Source organism: Ornithorhynchus anatinus, chromosome X2 (assembly GCF_004115215.2).
Source record: "Ornithorhynchus anatinus isolate Pmale09 chromosome X2, mOrnAna1.pri.v4, whole genome shotgun sequence".
NCBI lineage: Eukaryota > Metazoa > Chordata > Mammalia > Monotremata > Ornithorhynchidae > Ornithorhynchus > Ornithorhynchus anatinus.
Window position 1 is genome coordinate 10,608,251 of NC_041750.1, and position 21,641 is coordinate 10,629,891.

The 21,641-nt window shown below is 53.3% G+C and overlaps 1 protein-coding gene across 1 annotated transcript; it reads left to right on the forward strand.

Annotated features, from left to right (window-relative positions):
• The first annotated feature begins 130 nt into the window (after nucleotides 1–130).
• MAP2K2 (mitogen-activated protein kinase kinase 2) lies at nucleotides 131–20,120 on the forward strand. The gene is made up of 11 exons (XM_029052783.1): nucleotides 131–514; nucleotides 1,243–1,453; nucleotides 4,153–4,299; nucleotides 6,417–6,494; nucleotides 7,861–7,912; nucleotides 8,025–8,149; nucleotides 9,371–9,584; nucleotides 11,004–11,068; nucleotides 12,881–12,942; nucleotides 14,533–14,578; nucleotides 16,242–20,120. Exons 1-11 carry the CDS (start codon nucleotides 423–425, stop codon nucleotides 16,350–16,352), a joined length of 1,203 nt encoding a protein of 400 aa, XP_028908616.1. The 5' UTR covers nucleotides 131–422; the 3' UTR covers nucleotides 16,353–20,120.
• Nucleotides 20,121–21,641: the final 1,521 nt, after the last annotated feature.

Genomic DNA, 21,641 nt, shown 5'->3' on the forward strand with positions numbered 1-21,641 from the left:
CCGTCCATCTTCCCCCGGCTCGCCGACCGCGGCTCGCGCCGGAAGCCAGCGCGCGCTGGAGCGCGTGGCGGGGGAGCGGCGGCGTCGATCTCGCGAGACCTCCGGCGAGATCTCCCGCCCTCTCGGCTGCGGCGTCAGCCTCGTTCCCGGCGCGGCGGCGACTGACCGACCGACTCTCTCCTCAGTACGGCCCTAGACACTCACCCGCCTCCTCGGAGCCCGGGCCTTGGCTGCCTAAAGCCGCCGTCGCCTCCCGGGCCTAGGCCCCAGGCCCGGCCTCGCGTAGCCGGCAGGTCCCGACCGGGGGTCGGCCCTCCCCGCCCTCTCATGGGCCCCAGCTAGAGTAGCTGGAACCGCCCCGCCCCCTGCTCCCCTTCTCCCTCTCTCCCTTTCCCTCCTCACCCTTTCGGGACAAGGCCCCGATGCCACCCAAGAGGAAGCCGGTGCTGCCGGCGCTCCACATCACTCCTACCATCGCCGAAGGCTCGTCCCCCACGAGCGAGAGCTCCTCCGAGTGAGTGCCGGGTCGGGGGCGGGGGGCGGCAAGACCCCGGGGTGGGGGGGGGGGCGGGGGAGGCACTCACGAGGGTAGGGAGGAGCGGGGAGGGCCCGGGAAGAGTAACCTCCAGCCCCCCGGCCGCCCTCGGCTTCCATTCGGTGAGTTTCCACATCAGGAAGAAGCGTCTTCCTCCTCCCCTACTCGGAGTCGTGAACCAGGGACCGACCCCCCGGTGGCCCGGAGGCATCGGGGCGGGTTTCGTGGCGTGGCCGGAGCCGGTTGAGCGTCAAGTGCACCGGGAGGGACTCCTCCGACCACGGGCACCGTGCCCGTTTCGGGGAGCTGCCCGCCCGAGGCCCGCAGCCTTCGGGGTTAAGAGGCGTCTCGGTGGATTTTTTTCAGTCGTTTCCCGATGACGTGCTCCACACCGGAACGTCTTTAATAAGTACAGTTTGCCGCCTAGGGTTTTATCGGACTCAGTCGTCCATAGGAGATCCTTATCACCTGCTCTTCCCCTTTATTTGTTTTCTTTTTTTAGGTTCTGGTCTATGTGGTTTTGTCCCCGTTCCCTCCCCACCCCCCGTCTCCGCGTCCTAGCTAGTGAACCATCACCTTCCAAGGCCTTATGTGTAGGCAGTGGTTATGCCCGTGGATGCCAGATTTGCCTGGGGAATCCACTAAACGGTCTGTTTTTCTCGCCCCCGTTCCCACCGCCCCCCACCCTACGACCCTCCCATTTCCAGGGCGAATCTGGTTGACCTCCAGAAGAAACTGGAGGAGCTCGAGCTAGATGAACAGCAGAAGAAGCGGCTGGAGGCTTTCCTCACCCAGAAAGCCAAGGTGGGAGAGCTAAAGGACGATGACTTTGAAAGGATCTCGGAGCTGGGAGCTGGCAATGGTGGGGTGGTCACCAAAGTACAACACAAACCCTCAGGGCTCATCATGGCACGAAAGGTGAGGCAGCCGGCGACCCGAAGGGCGTCTTTCCCGATCCTGCGCACGAAGGGGACCGACCGTAACGGGATTGGGGGTGGGATCTGTCTCACCGTTACCTTTCCTGACTCGTCTCTGCCCAGAGATCTTGGCGTTCGACGGCTGGGTTGACGATGCTAGAAACCAGAGACTTCCAGCTTACACCAGTTAAGAAAAACCCGTCACGGCCGGGATCTCAGGCAACCCTCCCCATGACCCCATGACTCCCTTTGGAGCTTAACTGGTTGGGATCTTAGGGTGTCTCCCCCACCACCACCACCACCAAATCTGGTTCGCTTTTTGCTGGATGGGGGAAAGAGGGGTGGAGGTATGCCGGCATCTGGCAAGGGAGGAGGGAAATCTGGAGCGACATCTTTTTTAACCACCAGAGCCCTACCTGTTGATCGTCCCACCTCATATGGAGCAGCGCTTCAGGCCGTAGGGCTCTTGGGCACTGCCGTTGGGTGCGATGGGAGGGGCCGCTAGGTTGACAGATGAACCCGATCTGATGCCGAAGACTTTTCGAACACCCCTCAAGTAATGTGGGTCTCCGCGGCCCTGAAAGTGAAAACCTTTGTGTCCTAGAGAGTATCCCGGAGCCCACTGGGTTCTCCTTCCCCCACACCCTTCTCTCGCCCGTGGCCTCAGTCGATGCCAAGTCTCTGACAGCTTTCCTCTCCCACCCTCCCCAACCCCACTTTCAGTTGGAATACTCCCAATTACTTCAGCTGAATTGTCCTAAATGTTGTTGAAATTGCACCTCCGAAATGAGCAAGTCACTGAAAAAAGCACATTTTGCTAACAGAATAAACTTAAGTCTCAGTCTGGGTCTAGACGTACAAAATACTTGAACAGTTCAGGCCCCCAAAATATATTTTGACTTCAGTTATCCGGATACCTCAAGCGGAACGTTTTTGGTTTTGGTTTTTTCTTCAAAGATATCTGTATACTTGAGGCCTGGAGTTATTTTGGGCCTCAGGTATTCAGATAACTGGCATGTGGAAATCCATACATAGAAAGACTGTTCTGCAGGCCCCAAATTGCAGTTCTCTGAAATCAGGCCATTCTTCCCTTAAGTTGATTTGTACGAGGCCAAGCATTCGCTCAGACACTTCTGCTTTTGCTGGAAATAATTTCTTCTTTTTCACTTAAAGTTTTTAGCTCTGCTGATATATATATCCTGTTCTCCTAGAGTGGCGCTCCCTCACCCTACAGCACGTCATTCGTAACTGGGCTTATTACATTTTGGTTCTTTCTTGGCAGGCGGCCTAGTCAACACCAGAAGTAACCTGATTTGCTTTTGCCTGGAGTAAAAGGTCGAGCAGGTTGCAAGCGGTTTAAATAGATTGGTAGAATAATAGCAAAGAACATCAAATGATTGTCAACGGGAATTAAAAGCGGGGGGGGGGGGGGGGGGAATCCACCTTAAGGGAGAGGAGGTAGTTGAGGGGGTTGAAAGACCTGGTCAAGGGAGATTACATTGAGAAGACTGATTGCCAGGGAGCAATTTCCATTCAGCCCTATTAGAGCCTGGAATTATCTCCCCAAGAGGAGCTTGATTGCCTTAGTCATTTAGAACTGGGAAAAAAAACAAGGGGGAGGAAGAGAAGAAAGATGATCTCTTTTTCCATGTCGTCTATCTGCAGTGATTTGAAGATGTTTATGAGGCTGGGTTTTTGGATCAGATTGGGGATTAAAAGCTCCATTCCTAGCCATTGACTGATTCATGAGATGCATTTATCTCTGCGAAACTGGGGTTCAGTGCCCCCGGGGACTGGAAAATTCAGATGAGGGAAAAATACAGTTTAAAATAAGCTGTGGCTCGAGACCTTCCATGCAATACTTGGGTCAGAATTCTTGATTCCTCGTGGTAGGCATGGAGGATGGATTCCAGTCATACCAAGGGTAAGGGTTTATCTATGAATAGATTTTCTTTCCAGATCTCCCTATGCAGAGTGCTGAGAGGCTTGGGAGATCTGTGCTGCATACATGCGACTGCGGTGGGGAACTTTGGTATTTTATATTTTCTCCCTCCGAAGTCCCTTTTAAGGACCTAATGGCCTCCCTCTTCGTAAAAACCCAACCTAGATGCTATTATTTTTAACTTCAACACACTGCCCGCTCCTCAGTTCAAGTTTGCTCTGGAACGCTCTCGCGTGCATATCCCGGGCAGCACCGTAACTTGTCTTTACCCTAAAAGTTCACTGCTCCGGAAAGGAGAGCCCGGCAAGAAGGGGTTTCCCCATCCTTGCATCCGGGCCTCTTTGGAATAATTAATGGCTCTTTCCATTGTGGGGTCCGGATTCCTGAGTCCTTCCTCCCACTGTCATCCCAAGCAAATTTTCGGTGGAGCCTGGGGCCTGAGTCGTTGTCTTTGTTCTAGGCAAAATCAGAAATCACACAGGCTCACGGGTGGCTGTGCTGAATTCCAAACGGCTGGTGGAAGTGGAATTTTTTTTTTTTTTGGATCGGGCTTCGAGTTACGATGCCAGAGAACGGCAGCAGGCTTGCTTTCTTGCCCTTCCTCAGCCTGCCTCTTCCCCGTCTCCTCCGTGGGCCGCTGAGCCTCCCCCTCCCCACCCCTCCGAAGTTTTCCGGGCAGGTGTGCGGGCCTGCTGCGGCCCTGGAGCCGCCTCCGGGAGTGAATTGAATCCCGAGGCTAACCGCTTCTTTCCTTGCAGTTGATTCACCTGGAGATCAAACCTGCCATTCGCAACCAGATCATTCGGGAACTCCAGGTCCTACACGAGTGCAATTCGCCTTACATTGTGGGCTTCTATGGAGCCTTTTATAGCGATGGGGAAATCAGCATCTGCATGGAGCACATGGTGAGTGCGGCCTCCTTCGGTGCCCCCGGGGGGAGGCTGTAGAAAGGAGTGGATTGGGGTCCTCCTTTGCAACCCTGCCGCCCTCCCTAGGCCCGCTGTCGATCAGTAATGTTCACGGAGCGCTTACTGTGTGCAGAGCACTTGGGATAGTACAATATAACAGACACCTTCCCTGCCCACAACGAGCTTACGGTCTAGAGGAGGAGGGAGCCACTGATAGGAATAAACAAAATTACAGATATGTGCGTAAGTACCCGTTCTGCGGGACCACCGAGAAATTCTCGTGAAAGCCTCTCTAATGTCTAGGAACCCCTCAGTCAGCCTAGGGGCTTGAAAATTAGTGGAAATGCTCAGTAAAAGCAGAAGTGGTCGGAGCCAGAGCTCCTGAGAGGAAATACCACAAACCCTCCTCGAATAGCATTCGTCGGGTTTCACGCCACTCTCTTTCCTCCACGTCTGATAGCGAAGCTTGGCATTGAGGACCTTCGTTTACCTTTGCAGACGCGTGTTCTCTAGACTGTAAGCTCGTTGGGGGCAGGGGAATGGGCCTGCCAACCCTGTACTCTCCCAAGTGCTTAGTACGGTGCTCTGCACACAGCAAGTGCTCAGTAAATCCCATTGATGGGCTGATTGCTCTGCTGGCACTGAGGAGGGACCGTGTAGAGATCTACCATTTGCATAAATGAGAAGAAGGCAAGCACACTATGCTCTTTCTGTCCCATCTTACATAAGGGAGATCTAGTACATTCACTAGTACATTCTGTCTGGGTCTCTTAAGGATGGTCAAACGCAACCGAATATCTCGATGACCTCTGTTCCTCCCATCAAAGCTATCTCACAGAGCGAGAGCTGTGATGCACGGAAGATTGTATCTTCTCTGTAAATGTCACGGTCGTCCCCGTTGATTCCGCTAAACCTCGACCGTCAGAGTCGAACCTGAATCCTTTTATTGCTAATTAGATGGCCTCCAGATAAATTGTCCGGAAACTCTTGGTTATTTTCAACTCTCGGCTTGGTGACTGCATTCGGAGCTGCACTGAAATCGTTTTGGCTTTGTTTTGGAGTTCTTAGCGAAAGCATCAGAGTGCGTTTTTCTTTCTAGCAGCAATTTCTTTGCCCGTCCCATTATGTGTCATCACATGGGGCAGAAAAGAATGCCTGAAAGGCGGGAACTGCGATCGCTGACTTTCTGGGACCGCTCCCACATCTCCCCCTGTCACCCTCTCTAAAGAAAAGAGAAATATGTGTGCAGTTCTCTAAAGTAGTGCAGGGGATGCTCTCGGAGGGACCATGGTTGAATAACGGGGTGCAGCCTCTAGACCGTACGCTCGTCGTGGGCAGGGAATGTGTGGGTTTATCGTCGTGTTGTCCTCCCCCAAGCTCTTCGTACAGTGCTCTGCACACAGTAAGCGCTCAGGAAATACGACTGAACGAATGCACCCCCACACCCGAGAAGGGGTGCAAATTTCAAGGTTAGGAGCGAGCCCTTTTCTGTTGTCGTTGAATGGCGGGCAGAAAACGAGTCAAGCTACGTCTTGGGTATAGAGCTTTTATTTGGGCAAAACTCCTAGTTCCACCAATTGAGCCCAGGAACAGAAGATCCAGCTGTGGTCCTTTCGTTTTAAGGGAAGCCGCGTGCCTCGTTTGTGAATATAGCAATTAGCAGCCTGTTTTCCCGGCCACACGACGTGCCATTCCGTGAGACCCTTCACTCTGTAGCCATCTGTCGAACAAGCCAGTCTTGATAACCCAAATGAACAGCCTGCTGTAGAGCCTGGGCTGGATTTCTCCACCTGCAGGGTCTTGGCGGGGGTCGGTCTTGCAGTCGTCGACCTTCGAGGCAGGAAAATGTTTCATTCAGAGCCTGCACTGGTATCGGGTGCTGACTTTTATTGGTGGAGAGAGGAATCCGTGAGGATCCTAAAGTGCCAATATGGTGTCTCTCTGGAGTAAACTGCTCACTGAAATGGAGAAACCTTCACTTTCATGGCCGTGCCCGGGTTTCTCTGGGAAATTTAATTTCTGGGTTGCCAGAGCGGAAGAGAGAATGCTACAGCTGCCTCATGACATGAGTCTTGATAGCGTGTGTGTTTTTTCTCTCTCTCTCGGGACTTTAGGATGGAGGGTCTCTGGATCAGGTGTTAAAAGAAGCCAAGAGAATTCCTGAAGAGATCTTGGGGAAAGTCAGCATTGCAGTAAGTGCTTGCTTTCTCGGGGTTTCCTTTGTCTTGGGCTTTGCAGAAGGGATCTGGTCTTCAAGGATTCTGAACTTTTCATCCGGCGGGGGTGTGCTGGGAATTCTGGGTTTGACAGTCGTCTCTGTTGAAGTTGGCATTCTGTCAGATTCTCCTCCATCAGTAGGATCCCTGCTTCAGCGCTGATGATTTGCATTATCCTTCTCTCTCTCATGGATTTTTTTTTTCCATCAGCAAATGATAAACCGGCATCTTAATTTCTCTCTCCGCTGTCTAGAGTACTAGTTGGTGCTGGTTTTCCCTCCTAATCCAGCAGCTGGGGTGTGACTTGATGAGAAATGCTACCAACTCAGGGGTCAGTGACCTTCAACAGACATTCCAGGGACACTGATGCCCACTTGAGAGAGAGTGGTAATCCTGGCAGGCCTGTGGCAGGCACTATTTTGGCATCAGAGCAGGTGTAGGGGAGAGCCACGCCGTCTTCCAGGTTTTCCTCAGCCACGCTTGCCTGTCCAGGATGGTGACATGGGACTCCAGAGCCGCAGCCGCTCGGTCCGGACTTCTCTGGGAATCCTGGCATCTGCTGTCCCATTGTCCTGCAGGCACCTCTTGCGGTTGAGCTGAGCAGCTGTCTCTGATCGCCAATCCTTGCGTTAACCTTTCCAGAAATTCACCTCCGTGAATTTACGTACACATTGGTATCGTGGGATCCTTGGCTCCGCCACCTGTCTGCTGTGTGACCTTGGCCAAGTTGCTTCACTTCTCTGGGCCTCAGTCACCTCGTCCGCAAAATGGGAATTAAGGCCGTGAGCCCCATCTGGGGCGGGGATTGTGTCCAACCTGATTTGTCTATGTCCGCCCCAGGGCCTGGCACATAGTAAGCGCTCAACAGATACCACCGTTATTATTGCCGTCTGCTCCGTGGAGATCCCATTCCTCATCCCTGTGGATAACTCTTGAGGCCAGGGAATCACCTCTCAGATTGTGGGCCTGAAACCGTTTATACAGATACCTACCAGAGTTTCATTCGGAGGCTGAATTCACTCAGAATCGCAGCAGGGATAGGAGAAGGAAGGGATGAAGTGGAAGAGCGGCTAACCGTAGTCACTCCCCGATGTCTCCCTAGATGTCCCATGCTTCCCTTCTGTCCAAATCCACCCCCCGCCCTGGCCTACTTCCCTCCTCTCTCTCTATATTGTATATAGCAGCGGGGAAACATGGAAACCGTGGGTTAGGTCTCACCTTCTTCTGTAAGACCGCTAATCAGGCACATGAGAGCACTGAAATTCTTGAAGGTACAAGACCCGTATCTGTCCAGATGAGAGACCACTTCCCTAAATTTGCCTTCCTTCTGACTTCTTTGTAGGTTCTGCGCGGTTTGGCATATCTGAGAGAGAAACACCAGATTATGCACAGAGGTAAGAAGGATGTGATCGCACTGGCTTGCTATCAGATATCCTCGTGAGTCTCCCGAATTCCTTACGCATCCACCGGGTTGAATGCATCATCATCTGCCTGGTTTGTTCGCAGACGTGAAACCCTCCAACATCCTTGTCAACTCCCGGGGAGAGATCAAGTTGTGTGATTTTGGGGTGAGCGGGCAGCTCATCGACTCCATGGCTAACTCCTTCGTAGGAACCCGCTCCTACATGTCTGTAAGTTGCTACTGATCGAATCTTTCCGTTTGGTGAAACTTTAAGGTACCTTTTCTGAAACCTGTTTTCCTTGTCCTTTTTGTGAACGGATTTCTCCTCTTTGCCTTAGGAGAATAGAATTCAGTTGTTCGGAGTCACTTGCGCTACGGTTTCTGTCCTCCTCGGAATATTCGCCTCTAGGTCCGACTGAGAGCGGCAGCTGTGATAGTCAACGCCGCCACCACTTTTCAGGGAAGAAATTGGCCCCTCACACTTTTCAAGATGGTGTTTCGTGATCAGTGACCTGCCGTGTTTTTTTGTTGTTGTTGGTAGTAGACGTCTGAGGGACAGAGTCTTCCCGAAGCTGTTTTTTGTCCACCAAAGAAGACCAGGTCCTCTTTCTTAGTTTGGCCGCCTTTGATGAATGGCAGTCTTTTCATAATGTAAACCATGTCTCATACCACCCTCCACCTTCCAAGTGTGAGTCTGAGGCAGCCTCGGCGTGGGGGTCCTCTTGAATCTGAGAGGTTGGCCCCGGCCCTGGGTCGTACCATGTCCTGAAGCCTCTCAAGAGGCTGATTCAGTTCCCGGGTGGATCGGGGGGCCCGGGGGCCGTGCCACGGCCCGACGGGACAACCCTGCCTCGCTGCCGGCGGACGGCGGCGTGTCGACTCAAAAGAATCGACTGTCGTTACATCACGGGTTTCATCTTATCCCGGGGATCGTTCTCCCTGCGGGTCCTTACGCCGGTCCATACGTGTTGGCTCGGCTGTAAATTTCACAGCGTGTATGAATTCCTGGGGAGGAGAGTTAGAGCGGGGGGAGGGGGGAGTTTTACATTTCCTCGGAGCCTGTCATCCCTGCCCCGAGTACAAAGAGTTTCAGGTTTTCAAAGGGATTCTAATTGACAGTGAATCTGAAACCTGCCTATCCCAGCGCGTCGGAAAGAAACGTCGTCGGCGAGAGTCGGTTCTCATCCCACAGGCGTTTGGGGGTGGGGAAGGAGGATCTCGTCTCTGTCTCTCTCTCTGGTCTGTAATTAATAGTTGAAGGTGGAGCTGTGGTTTAGGGGCAAGGTGGGGGCTAACACATCTTTCGTGCGATACCAAGCGATTGAAGTACCGCAGCGGCCAGGTGCTGGAACTCGCAGTGGGCAAAAGTGGCCTTTCTTGTCTCCTTGAGGCTCCCAGCTTCAGCGTTTCCTCGTCTTCACGTGAGCATTTTGTCTGTCTCCCCTGACAGCCGGAGCGGTTGCAAGGCACTCACTACTCAGTTCAGTCCGATATCTGGAGTATGGGCCTGTCCCTAGTAGAGCTGGCCATCGGAAGATACCCAATCCCCCCTCCAGACACCAAGGAATTAGAAGCGATCTTTGGACGGCCCGTGGTCGATGGGGCAGAGGGAGAGCCCTCCAGCATCTCTCCGCGGCCACGACCCCCAGGACGCCCAATCAGTGGTACGGTTTGAGTCTGTTGCCCCAGTTGGCCCTTGCACCAAATGATTTGGGACATTCCTAAAACCTAGGGCACCGTAGGAGAGGGAACTGAATCCATCGGGAGCGAAAAGGGTCGTGGGGGGTGGCGGTGAAACAGAAATTAATGGACCCACCGATACAGTGTTTACAGCAGGTGAGTACGTGTTTCCAGGCCGAGTGTTTCGGTTCCTTTTTTGCCACTGCCCTGCACGGGGCACGGTGCACTTTTAGTGCCCGAGATACGCTTTTTGGGTGGGAACCCCTGCAGTCTGTACCCTTCCCTAGTCCCCAGGCCTGTCTGGGGAACCCCGAAAAGCACACTCTCATCAGCGACCGTATCGAAGGCCTTGCCCTCTCTGCCGCCTGCCTGTCCCGCTTTTACGGCAGCCCCCGGAATCTAGAGGCAGGCCGACGAAGGCGAGGCGAGGGTGGAGAGATCACCTGTCGGGTGTCTGTCCCGGGTTAATCGGGACACCCATGTAAGGAAGCAAGAGCGCAGATGGCCTGGCCTAGCCTCGCCAAGCTCAGGCAAGCATCCGAAAGGGAACTTACCTCCCCACTTCCCCATCCCTCAGCTCAACCGTGCAGTTCACCTGTTGTAAACACGATATTCGTCTAGTGGAGTCTCTAAATGAACAGAGAGGAGGCACCGTGAAAGTGGTAGAAGACAGGGTGGGAAAGGGCCACAGTTAAACCTGGGGAGGATCCCGGGAGCTGCAATAAACGCAACTGGACCAAACGCTCAGTTCCAGATCCAGGTCTCCTTGTGGAACAGTAACTAGAGTCTCCCCTTCTCCCTAGATTGAGCCAAACTCCTTCCCTGGGGGGGGGAGAGCTCAGTGACATTTGATCAGGTGTAACCACCTGCCGGCCATTTCAGGATCCAAAGGGGAAGAAATCCCCAGGCTTGTAGAACTTGGGCCCAAACCACACGCGCCCTTGCGTTCGCCTCACTCCAGTTGCGACAGAGCCGGACCCTAGGCCGGTGGTTCAGCAGAAAGCCAAGTAAGTGGGGGTGAGGCTTTCAAGAATCCCTGTGTGGCCCTCGGGTTATGGTCCGGGTTGGAAACTACTTTCCCAAGGCCTGACGGAGCAGTGGCTAGAACCGGCCGAAGAACCCAGGTGTCACGGTCCTCTGGGTTCTTCAGCTGGTTCTGAGAATTGCTGCCTTTGCTTGGCCTGGCCTTGGAAAAGTAGCTTCCATTCTGATCCCTTGGCTTAAATAGTTGGTACTTTCCTGTTATGGTCAATCTGGCTAAAGGGATAGAAAGATACACCTTGGATAAATTTAGAGAAGGCCAGTCCCCAGTTATTCTCCCCCCCACCCCCAAGTGAATTTGATCTACTTTCTTTATTCCCTTGCCTCACTGCCACCTCACACATTTTCTGTCTTTCACATAGGCCACGGGATGGATAGTCGACCAGCCATGGCCATCTTTGAACTGTTGGACTACATTGTTAACGAGGTATGTATGTTCTGTTCTCTCCGTTGCTTTACTTCGAAAGTAACTCAGCCTTGCAAAGAAGGGTAAAAAAAATTTACCGGCCCACAAAACGTTTTCGGTCAGGTCACTCCAAGAGGCTACACAGATAGTTGTTGTTTTTTTTTAAAAAAAAAGTCAACATTCTTTACCACTTGCCTGGCATGGATCTGTGGAAAAGGGAAAGTGGTTATTTGGAAGATTGAACTGTTTGGTTTTTCTTTCCCCCCCAGTAACTGGCTGGCTTCATCAAATTTTCCTTAAATGCATGTATATAATTAGTGAACTGAATTTTTCAATTTTAGTCCGGTCTCTTTCACCTGCTGTTTTGAATCCAGTATCTTAAATCCTCATTGATCTCCCCTTCCCTTAAAAAAAAAAAAAAGGAAGGCGGGCGTAGGCCGATTTGAGAGCAAGGAAACAGGCTTAAGAAGTGGAACTGTGCTCCTTTCAGCTAGTCCCGTAGGAGAGGCTGAGGCTAGAACCCTGTCCTTAGTCTAACCGTGAGAACACTCCTGGTCCTTGAATTGGAGTAGGTTCTTCTCTAATCCCAACTGAATGTCACGGGACCCTGAATAAGGCCTCGGGGTCTTGCAGCTTGCCACCCGGTGACCCACTAGCTCCGGGGTACGTAGCGAGTTGTCCATCCCGTCAGAGCCGGGGCCGGGAGAAGGCAGCAGCAGCTCTTGCCGGGGCGAGGAGTAAGGTAGTGAGTCCACAGAACCAAAGGTGATGACAGAGATGGGTGGGGGCCACGCCCTCTCCCTGATCCCAGCAGCCACACCTGGGTGCTGGCAACAAGGGCCAAGAGCTTACACCATATCTTGTCGTCCCCCCGTCCCGTCCCCCCCCCCCCCCCGGCCGTGCCTCTCCACACCCTCTTCCAAGTTCAGCATCGCCACTTCCTTCCTCTCAAGTCCCTCCTGAGCCTGTCTCCCGTCCCCATTTTGAGACGAAACGGTGGAAAGGAGGGGAAGGCCCTGAGTCCAGAGGACAGAGTGGAAGCAAGGGCGGGCATGACCCACAGCTCATCATCGAGCTGATGTCACCCCGCTTCTTTGCGTCACCTGTTTAAACCCAGCCCGGAACCGTGGGCCTTTTTTTCCCCACTCACGATCCCCAAGCTGTAACCTGGGCCGGCTGCGGGGGCCCCCCAGGCTATTTAGAGGACTGTTCAGACCCATGGTGTCCCTACTGCAGAGTCGACCAGGTCCTGCAGCTTTGAACTGGGTCCCGAGGCTCGATGACTGTGGCCTCTCTCGACGCTTGCTGTGTGCTGAGCGCCGGGGCCGGACACAGGCCCTGTCCCACTCGGGGCTCACAAGTCTCTTTTTATCCCCGTGTGACGGGTGAGGCAGCCGAGGCCCAGCGAGATTAAGCGACTTACCCCGGGTCACCCAGCGGCCCAGGGGAGGAGCTGGGACTAGAACCCAGGCCTCCCGACTCCCAGCCCCGCGCTTCCCACCGGGCCACATGGTCTCTCCAGTGAAACAGTGTCGGTCCTTGTTGAGTGATGGGCGGTACCACGGGATTCTTCCTGAAGGGAGAGCGGCAGGTGGGTGTTGCATGTTGAATAGCTGCAACCTTTTCAGAGGGCTGTTGCCCAGGCGGGCTGTTAGCTAATCCACGAAGACTGCCCTGTTCCCCATTGTGGCCGGGTGGCGGGTGGGGCGAAAGCAGGTAGGGTTAGGGTTCCCCAGTCGGTATCCTGCATAATGCAAGCACTCCTCCCGGGTCAGTGCCCCGGCTCTGCCGGAACCGTAGCCTGCGATGTAAAGCATCTGCTTCCTTCTCCAGCCTCCACCTAAACTTCCGAACGGGGTTTTCACGCAAGACTTCCAGGAGTTTGTAAATAAATGGTAAGGTCCAGCTTCTCTTTCATCCACGGTGGGGCAAATTGCCAGGTTGGCAGCTGGGAGTGTCAGGCAGGGGCCCTGGTGGCGCACAGGCCGGGGAGCACCCCAGCAGCCTGAGGACCAGCTTATCCCGCTCGCACACACGCCCCCTCGTTGACCTAGAAAAGGAAGCTAGCATCACCACCTCCACCCCCCCACACACACCCCCAGTCCGTACCATCCTGAACCTCTCCAGAAGCTGTCGACCACATCTCTTCTCCAAGCTGCTTCTGAACTACATTAGGTGGAAAAAGCAGCTCCCGGTCACCGAATCGCTAGGTTTTAAGACCCTGAAGGGGTCCGTAATCCCTAAGGATTCCTGTGTAACTTTCTTCCTGGATAAGTAGCCTGGGTGGCAGTAGACACTCTTTTTTTTTTTTTTCCTGGTATTTGTTAAGTGCTTATTAGGTGCCAGGCACTGTTCTAAGCACTGGGTTAGATACAAGGGAATCAGGCTGGACACAGTCCAGGTCCCAGTTGGTGCTCACAGTCTTAATCCCCATTTTACAGGTGAGGTAACTGAGGCACTGAGAAGTTAGCGTGATTTGCCCGAGGTCACACAGCAGACGAGGAGGCAGAGACTGGATTAGACCCTAGGTCCTCACTCCCAGGCCCGTGCTCTTATCCATTAGACCCTGCTGCTTCTGTAATTTAGTTTAATGTCTGTGTGTCCGTCCGTGCCCCCCCCCCCCCCCCCCCCGCTCCTTGTGGGCAGGGATCATGTCTACCAATACTTTTATTATATTTGTACTTCCCCGAGAGCTTAGTGCAATGCTCTGCATACGGTAAGCGCTCAATTACCATTGATTGATCGATAGACCATCCCCTGGTTTGGAGTTGCAGAAATGGGGGGCAATTATACACGTAAATGTGGTAATAATCTTCCCCCCCCCGATCATCTTCCCTACAAGGTAGAGATGTGAATGGACACAACATTCTTTGCACTGACCTGGCTTAAATCATTACTCCCCCTGAGAAAGTAGGCAAGAGGCTCTTTGCAAGGTTCTTATAATCGGCTCGGTCTAAAATTCAACCAAACCGTTCCGTCTCGAAAGGGAGGAGAGGAGGACTGGTAGAGTCTGAGGGATATTTCTAGTCGGCCTCTCCCCCGCCCAAGAAGCTTCTGGAGTAACCCTGCTTTTAGATGAAAAGACTGGATTTTGTTTGTGATTATAACCCCAGTTCGGAGTGTGTGTTTCCCCAAGACGTCTAAGGCAAATTGGCACTCAAGTGACCCCCTTCTGGATCTTCAGATTTAAGATTTCCTAGTCCCCGCCCCGCGATCCAGCTTTCCTTCCTGTTCTCAAGCTCCACTCTTCCCTCCTGCCCTCCAAAGTCAATCCGTAGGCAAGGGAAAGTTTGGGTCCCCTCACTGTGCAGCCAGGTGATCTCCGCATCCGAAGTGTTGCTGAATGGGCTTTGTCCTTCGCATTCCGGGTTCCGACCGCAGTTCTAAGAATAGGCTCGCTTCGTGTAACCTAGTGGAAGCAGGTTTGGAAAGAGTAAATGACCAATCTTCTTTTCTCCCCCCACCCCTCTCTCTCAAAATGTCAGCTTAATTAAAAATCCAGCAGAGCGGGCAGATCTGAAGATGTTGATGGTAAGTGCAGACCGGGGAGGGATGGTGGGCGGAAAGGGGAGTGGGAACATAGAGTGTGTCAGGTTTGCAGTGGGTATAAGATGCTGTTGGTTCTGCCCCTCTGCTTCCTTCTTCCAGAATGCCACATGCCAAAATGCCCCACTACCCGGAAACAAGTTACACAGAGCCGTGGGAACAGATACCCAGGCAGATTTTTTGCCTTGCCCCTTCCGAACTACCAAAACCCAGCCCGTTCTTGGCCCAGACCAGGTGGGTGGGTCTGGACTGGACTGGGCCAGAGGTCTGGAATTCGCGGTCAGGCCTGGGTTACCTCCAGCCCAGTGGGCTCTTGGACCCACCCGAGCCTACGAGCCAAACTCCCAGATCGGCCGCCCTCAGAAATCCCCTGGTCGCCCCCCTGATGGTCTCTGCAGACTGGCCTCCAGGGTGGGAGGGCGAGGTAACATTGACTCCAAGGCATGGGCACTTGGTGGAATATGGCATGGGAATGGCCTCCGGGAAACAGTAAAGGGTTGGAACGCGGTAGAGAAAGCAGCTCCTTGCCTGGGGGGCGTCAGGGAGGGTAGAGACCCGTACAAGCTGGATCTTCTCAGGCCCCCACCTCTGACTCTGACCTAGGTCCAGTTAGGTAACGCACCACTAAGAGAGTGGTCTCTGTGGACTTGTGGAACTCCCAAGAACCCATGGAAAACAACAACCCCCCCCCCCCCCCCCCCCCCCCACCACCACCACCACCTCCAAACCGGGGCACGGGAACGTCAGGCGATGTTCAGACCCCGTCGGCTTTTGAGAGGAGCGTAGCCCAACCAGGCCCACGAACCGGTTGGGCTGGTGACCCTCAGGCCCAACCGGTGCAGAGCTCTAGGGAAGGATTTGCTCTGGGGAAACTCTTCATCACGGGTTCACAACCCGGGAGACAGGGCTCTATAGTCATCTCGGTTTTTTCAGAGGCTGTTATAGCGAGTGGGCTATCCAAGTTTTCTTTCTTTTTTTCCCCCTCCCCCCTCTTCTCGCTCCCCCCCCCCCCCAATTCTCTTCTCCTCCCTACTACCTTTCCTTAGAAAACTTGGGGAAGAGCCTATCGTGCAGGGTTGGTCTCATGCCACAACCGTTCCCCCAATCTCCGCTTCCAAGATCGGCACGCCCGATACGTCCGGTGTTCATTCCATGACCGAAACCATTGGTGCTAACCTTAAAAGGCCGGTCCTCATGACCCTCCTCCAGGAAGACCAGAGCAATAACTCTCCCTCTTTCCGAAGAGGAAGCTCGAACTCCCGACGTAGGGGCTCTCGGCCCATGGATGGGAGAGCTGGGGTTGGACCCCAGTTCCCCCCCGAGCCTGTTTTACTCAGTGCCCTCGATGTGTTCCTGCTTATCTCAGGGTATCTGGCTGAGCCCTGTAGCTTCCTCTTCGTACCGGCTGGCGATGTTTGTTATACCGGCACCAGCTGAGCGTACGATGGCAGCGCAACTTACCTCTGGGGCCAAGAGAAGCAGAGCCCAACTCCGTTTCCGTTCCGTTATCCGTGGAGTCCCGCCATCCACCCAGACCTCTGCCCACCGCTAGCGGCCCGTCGAGCCGTCGGAGAAGTCCGGCAGGGTGGGAGGGCAGGGAGGCCTAGTTGAGTTTACATCTGTTACCATTTCTCATTTGCTCTTTCAGAATCATGCCTTTATCAAACGGTCAGAAGTGGAAGAAGTGGATTTTGCAGGCTGGTTATGTAAAACACTGAGGTTAAACCAACCCAGCACCCCCACGCGCACTGCCATGTGATGGTGAAGCAAACTGCCTTGTGTCCATCTGTCTGCCTGTCCATCACTGTTTCCTGCCCTACTGGCTGAAGACAGAACCACCTCTTTTCCCTCCCTCCACCCAACCTCTCTCCCTTCCCCACCTCGACCCAAACTGGAGACCTCTGATGCCTGACAGACAAGCAGAAATTGGCTTTCTTTGTTTTTCCTCACACCCGCTGCAGCCCAGCGCAGCCTTGTCTCTGAAGTTTCTGATCTTTGGAAATTGTGACGCTGCATTTTTTTGGTCTTTTTGGAAACTGTTCAACTTGGGCTAAAAAAAAAAAAAGAAAGATGGGGGGAAACAAACCCTGAGCTTGGGATTTTTTTTTTTTTTTGGTCCTTTGATGATTTGATCCCGAGATGGCCGATTAAATTTGGATAACGGCAGTCCTGGAAATAGCCTGTAGCTAGCTGAGTTGCACAGCTATGGTTACAAAGTGGGAGGAGAGAATCAAACTGGGAGAATACACGGCCCTCTTAAAGGGAGAAATCTTGGGCGTGAATTCCTAGATGTTAACATCTGTTGCATTTGCAGTCACCAAAAAGGAAGGCACAGATGTTTGCCTCGTCTCTGATTTCTGGTAGTCCCTTTCCCCACATTTGAATGTTATGTGGTTTGGGAGTTAATGTTTTAGAAGAGGAGCAGCGAGATTTCCTTGGTTTCCTCACCCCCGACCCCCTCATCGACTCCTCTTTCTGTCTGTATTCAACTCTTGGCAGCAGAGTTCTCTGTGTCAAGAAAGGGCATTGCATCTGTGAGGCAGTTTCCCTCTACCTCTTCTCTTTGGGGATCAAAACTCTGACTTGTTCGTGCTGAGCTTGGATTCCCCTTTACACGTAGGAAGTGCTTGGTTTCCAAAGTATCCCCGAGTGGCTTTAAGAAATAACACGCATTCTGTAAATAAAAGTGCATTCCCAATTTGTGCCGGATGTTCCGAAACACCCTCGGGATTAACATCTTTCCCAGTTCAGCCTGGTCGTGGTTGATGAATGAAGGTAGAGGTGGCCTTCTAATTTGTGTAACTCAAGTAAGGAGTCGTGACGTTCAACTTTTTGTTTGAAACGGACTTGCGATGGAGGGCAAGGTCCTCTCCTGGACTCCCGTGATCTGGCCAGCTTCCTTTCCTTCCACGACGGGCAGACTGGCCATCCCTCCTGAATCGGGAAGGGAAAACCCGGGTTCCTCTTGAACCGGGGTCTCGGATTTGGACTTGTCCTAACTCTGGTGCCTCGCCTCCCCCTCTCTTCGCCCTCCGCTCCTCCCGTACCGTCCCCCCCACCCCCGCCCTTCTTCTACCTTCTAGTTCTTCCTCCTGACAAGATTGGTTTCTTAATGCTACAACATCAATCCTGATCGGGTGCAAACTGCATCTGGAGAGCTGTTAGAAGAGCTGTGCTCATTGCGACCCTAGGGAGGGAAGTTGAAGGCGGGCAACGAGGCAAACGAGGACAACGTGGGCTACTCAGTCATGTCCGGTGCAGAAGAAGTCGATAGGAACCTGACCTGCTGATGGGTGGAGAAACTTCCTAGGAGGTGGGGTTAGTTCTGCGGAGGCTGACCAGATGTGCTGTGGCCCCCAGGAATCCCTCCTCGCAGTTATTGGAAGCAAAGACCCGGCGGGTCGGTCCCATTTTTGCATTCGTCACTGAACGTGAGCTCTTCCTAATCTTTCACTCATCCTTTTCCCTTCTGGTCCATAGAGTATCCAACATGACTCTCTCCTTCAGCCTTTTCCCCAGAAGTGAAAGGGAAGTTCTTTGTCCCGAGATGGGGGTGCGGGGGGCAGGGTGCACGTGCCCGGGGCGGGGCGAGAATCAACTTACCGATCAGACTTGCTATGGAAATATTTGCTGCTTAGTTCTTAGAGGCATATACAGGGCCACCCTCTAAAAACAACTTTAAGCTGCTTGCCCCTTGGGGAAAGCCGAGATTTTTCAGGAGCATCGTCCAAGGGGCAAACTCATCTGAAGAAAGCCTTCTGGGCATCGACCGCCTTCCTTGGAATTCCTACCGCTCTCGTCTCTGAGCACAGAGATGTCTTACTCCACCTAGCGTAAGGGAAGTGGGCTCAAAGTGGTTAGGAGCCAGGAGAACCGAACGCCTTGCCCCGTTGTTTTGTGTCATGCGTTCTCTAGAGCACGCCCTGGGGGGGAAATTGGTAGGGAATGAAAAAATTGCACAGGGAGCTCCCGGGAGCTTCCCCAGTGCTGTTGGACTGGCCCATTTCCTGCTTCCATCGTGCTTAGGCTACAAGTCATAGGCACTCCCTTATTGACTTGGGGGGGAGGGAGGGAGGTGGGAAAGGCTGGGGAGGGGGAGGCGAGGGAAGTGCAAAAGGTTAGCTCTGCTTGGCTGCAGCCCAGAGAGTCTGACCTTGGGGTGGGGGGGATTGGCAGGCGTTGTGTTTCGCTGGTGGAGGGCTGCTGCTTGACCTGTAGGGCTCTCGGTATCATAGGGAGAAACAGAAGCGACCAGCGATGCTTTAGTGTGTATCTTTGTCTGCCAGGTTTTTGAGGCTCCCTTCCTAGATATGGGCCGGGCAGGAACTGTGAACTTTCTCACATAGAACTTGTGAATCTGGGTACCTGGGGGAGCTGGTGGGATGCCAGCGACTTCCGGTGTATTGTGAGGTGTGTGTTTATACTGTGTGGCAGCAAGAGTTTTGACGCTTTCTTCTCTCGTATCCCGCTCTCCCCCCCCCCCCCCCCCCGCAAAAAAATCCAACCCATCCCCACATTCACCTTTCCTTCAAATTGTGATTCCTAAATGCACTGGGTCTGCCTGAAAGGAGGGAGCGGGGCGGCCTTCAGGGGACTGTTTGCTGCTGGCTCATGGTTGTCCCGAGCCCAGGAAAGGACTTGGGCTACCCGCTAAAGGGTTGGTGGAGTGTAATCATTGAACGTGGGGGTCTTCCTAAAAAATAGATGCATTTCATGCTGCTGATTTGTGGTTCAGATATGCTGGGTGTTTAAAAAAAAAAAAAAGTAAAAAAATATATATATAGTGGACTGTGCTCGTTTTATTTTATTTTATTTTTTCCCAACTAGTATCAGTGGCTCAAGCACTGACATTTTCTCCCCCCCCCCCCCCCCCAATCTCCCAGCATGGAAAGGGTGAGACTGATAAGGCCCTTTCGCCACCATCTTTCCAAACCAAAGTTTGTGCCGGTTTTGAGCTCCCATTCCTCATCCGAACAGCAGTTTGGAAGCTCTCGGTATAGAAGGCAGTGGAGAGAGCCTCCAACTTCCAAACCAGACAATCCAAAGGGACCTCTTGGCTGGGAATAAACACCTAAAAGTAGAAAGGGGGAGGATCCAGGTAGGGGAAAATGAAAGCTGAACTGTTCTGACTTCTCTTCCCAGCTCTGCTCCCAAGGGGTCCTTTCAAACTGAGCTCCTGGAATGAGCTTATGATCTGTCAACTGCAGTTATTTTTGGAGATTGAATGTATTGTATAAAAATATTGGGTTTAAAAAAAAAAGCGGACTCTGTGTGGTCACGTGACAGAAATGACTACTGGTTTTGTGTGTCTGGACCTAGTTACACAGATGAACCATGAGACTTGGGAGTTCTGATCTTTTATTTAAGAATCAGGTAAGGCATCCCGCTCCAAAAGCTCTAGAACATTTTTTTTCTGACTTTTTGTGCTTGACTCTGAAGAGGGAGAAAATGTATCAAGGATTTTGTTGGTGGAATTTTTTTTAAACTCAATATTTTCATCGTAAATAAACAGCACTTTACATGAGAAGGTGTGATTTCCTTTTGGTTCTAGGTGTGGCGGGGGTGGGGGGGGTGGGTGTGTACGTGTGTTCGTGTGTGCCTGTGTGTTAAATACAGTCCCCCTGGGTAGAGCAGCCTTGGAAGTGTAAGTCTCTTGAGAAATGCAGAATTTTTTCTCTCTCTGGGGCTTGATCGTACCCGTGAACCCTTAAGCATGTCCCCCTTTGACACAGCTCATTCCGCCTCGGGTGGGATATGAGATAACGGAAGGAGTCCCCAGTTTAATGAAAACTCCAGGCGCCAGAGCATAGCTGGGACCCGGTATCAATCTGTTACCGATCAGATGACCGATGTACGGCGGGGAGACATGGAGGGGGCCCCTCCTGAGAGTAGGTGGCTCGCCTTAAGCCTCTCCTACCCAGGGTCTAGTTCAGCCAGGGTTCTGTACACTGGGAGGCGGTTTTGAAATGGAGCCAGACCTGGCTAGGGGTAGGGCGAACCCACTTATTAAAAATTTGTCACGAAAGTGCCGGGGTGGGGCCGAAGTCGACAAAACCAGTGAGACGTTTGAGGTTTTTAGATTTGAATCTTGCTCTGCGTGTCCGCACAGCTGATCCCGGCGGGGCAGGCCACTCCAATCTCCCTGCCTCACACTGAGGGCCTGAGGCTGTGAGAAGATGGTAGGGGATAATGCCCCCTGGTCCCGGAGGGGCAAAAGTGCATGAAACAGTTGGCATCTTGCAACTGAAGTTCTAGCTGGCGAGAACCTACCATCTCCAGGGCTGACGGTTAAAGCTGCACGACTGGAGGAAAGTAGATGGTGAAGGTGCCCAAAGCTGGGAAGGAGTGGGAACCTCACCGAGGCGGAAGTGTTCGACCAGGTTCGTACAAGAAGACGGACGGGGAGAAGGCCGTGGTTGGGGGACAGCGGGCCCACATTCTGCCTGCGGGAGGCCAGGGGCGGTTCCGCCGGGGCGGGGTTTGGGAGCGGAGCGTTTTAGGAATAGGAGGGGGCCGGGGAAGGGAGAGAAAGAGAGGGGTGGGCCCGGCTTGCTTCAGAGATTTCAGCAGAAGCCTGGCCAGGATCTGGGTCAGGGGGAAGGGGAGCATGAGCCAAAGTGAAACTGACATGTAACACATGAGAAGAGCAGAGTCATTTGGGCCTGGGGCACGGCAGCAGAGGACACCAAGGGACCGTGTCACTATTTCTAGGGAATCCCCTCCGCCCGACTGGTGAGAGGATTTGGATCCCAACTACGGCCCGGGTGGGCGGGAGTCCCTAGGGCGGACCTGTCTCTCCAGCAGGGCTGGCCCTCGAGAAGAGCAGGAGCCTGGTAAACAGGGTCAAAGGTAGCGGAGCTGCACACCCCGCGGCCTGAAGCAGAAGAATAGAATCTGGAGATGGAAATGGAAAGCGGGCTCCAAAGCCGTAAGGGAGAGAGAGAAGGCCCTTGGTTGTTGCGGGGGTGGGGGGACGTTTTAAAGTTGGCAAAAACGCCGAGACGGCGGGTCGTGCTCCTCCTCTCCCTGACTGCCTCCTTCCCACCTC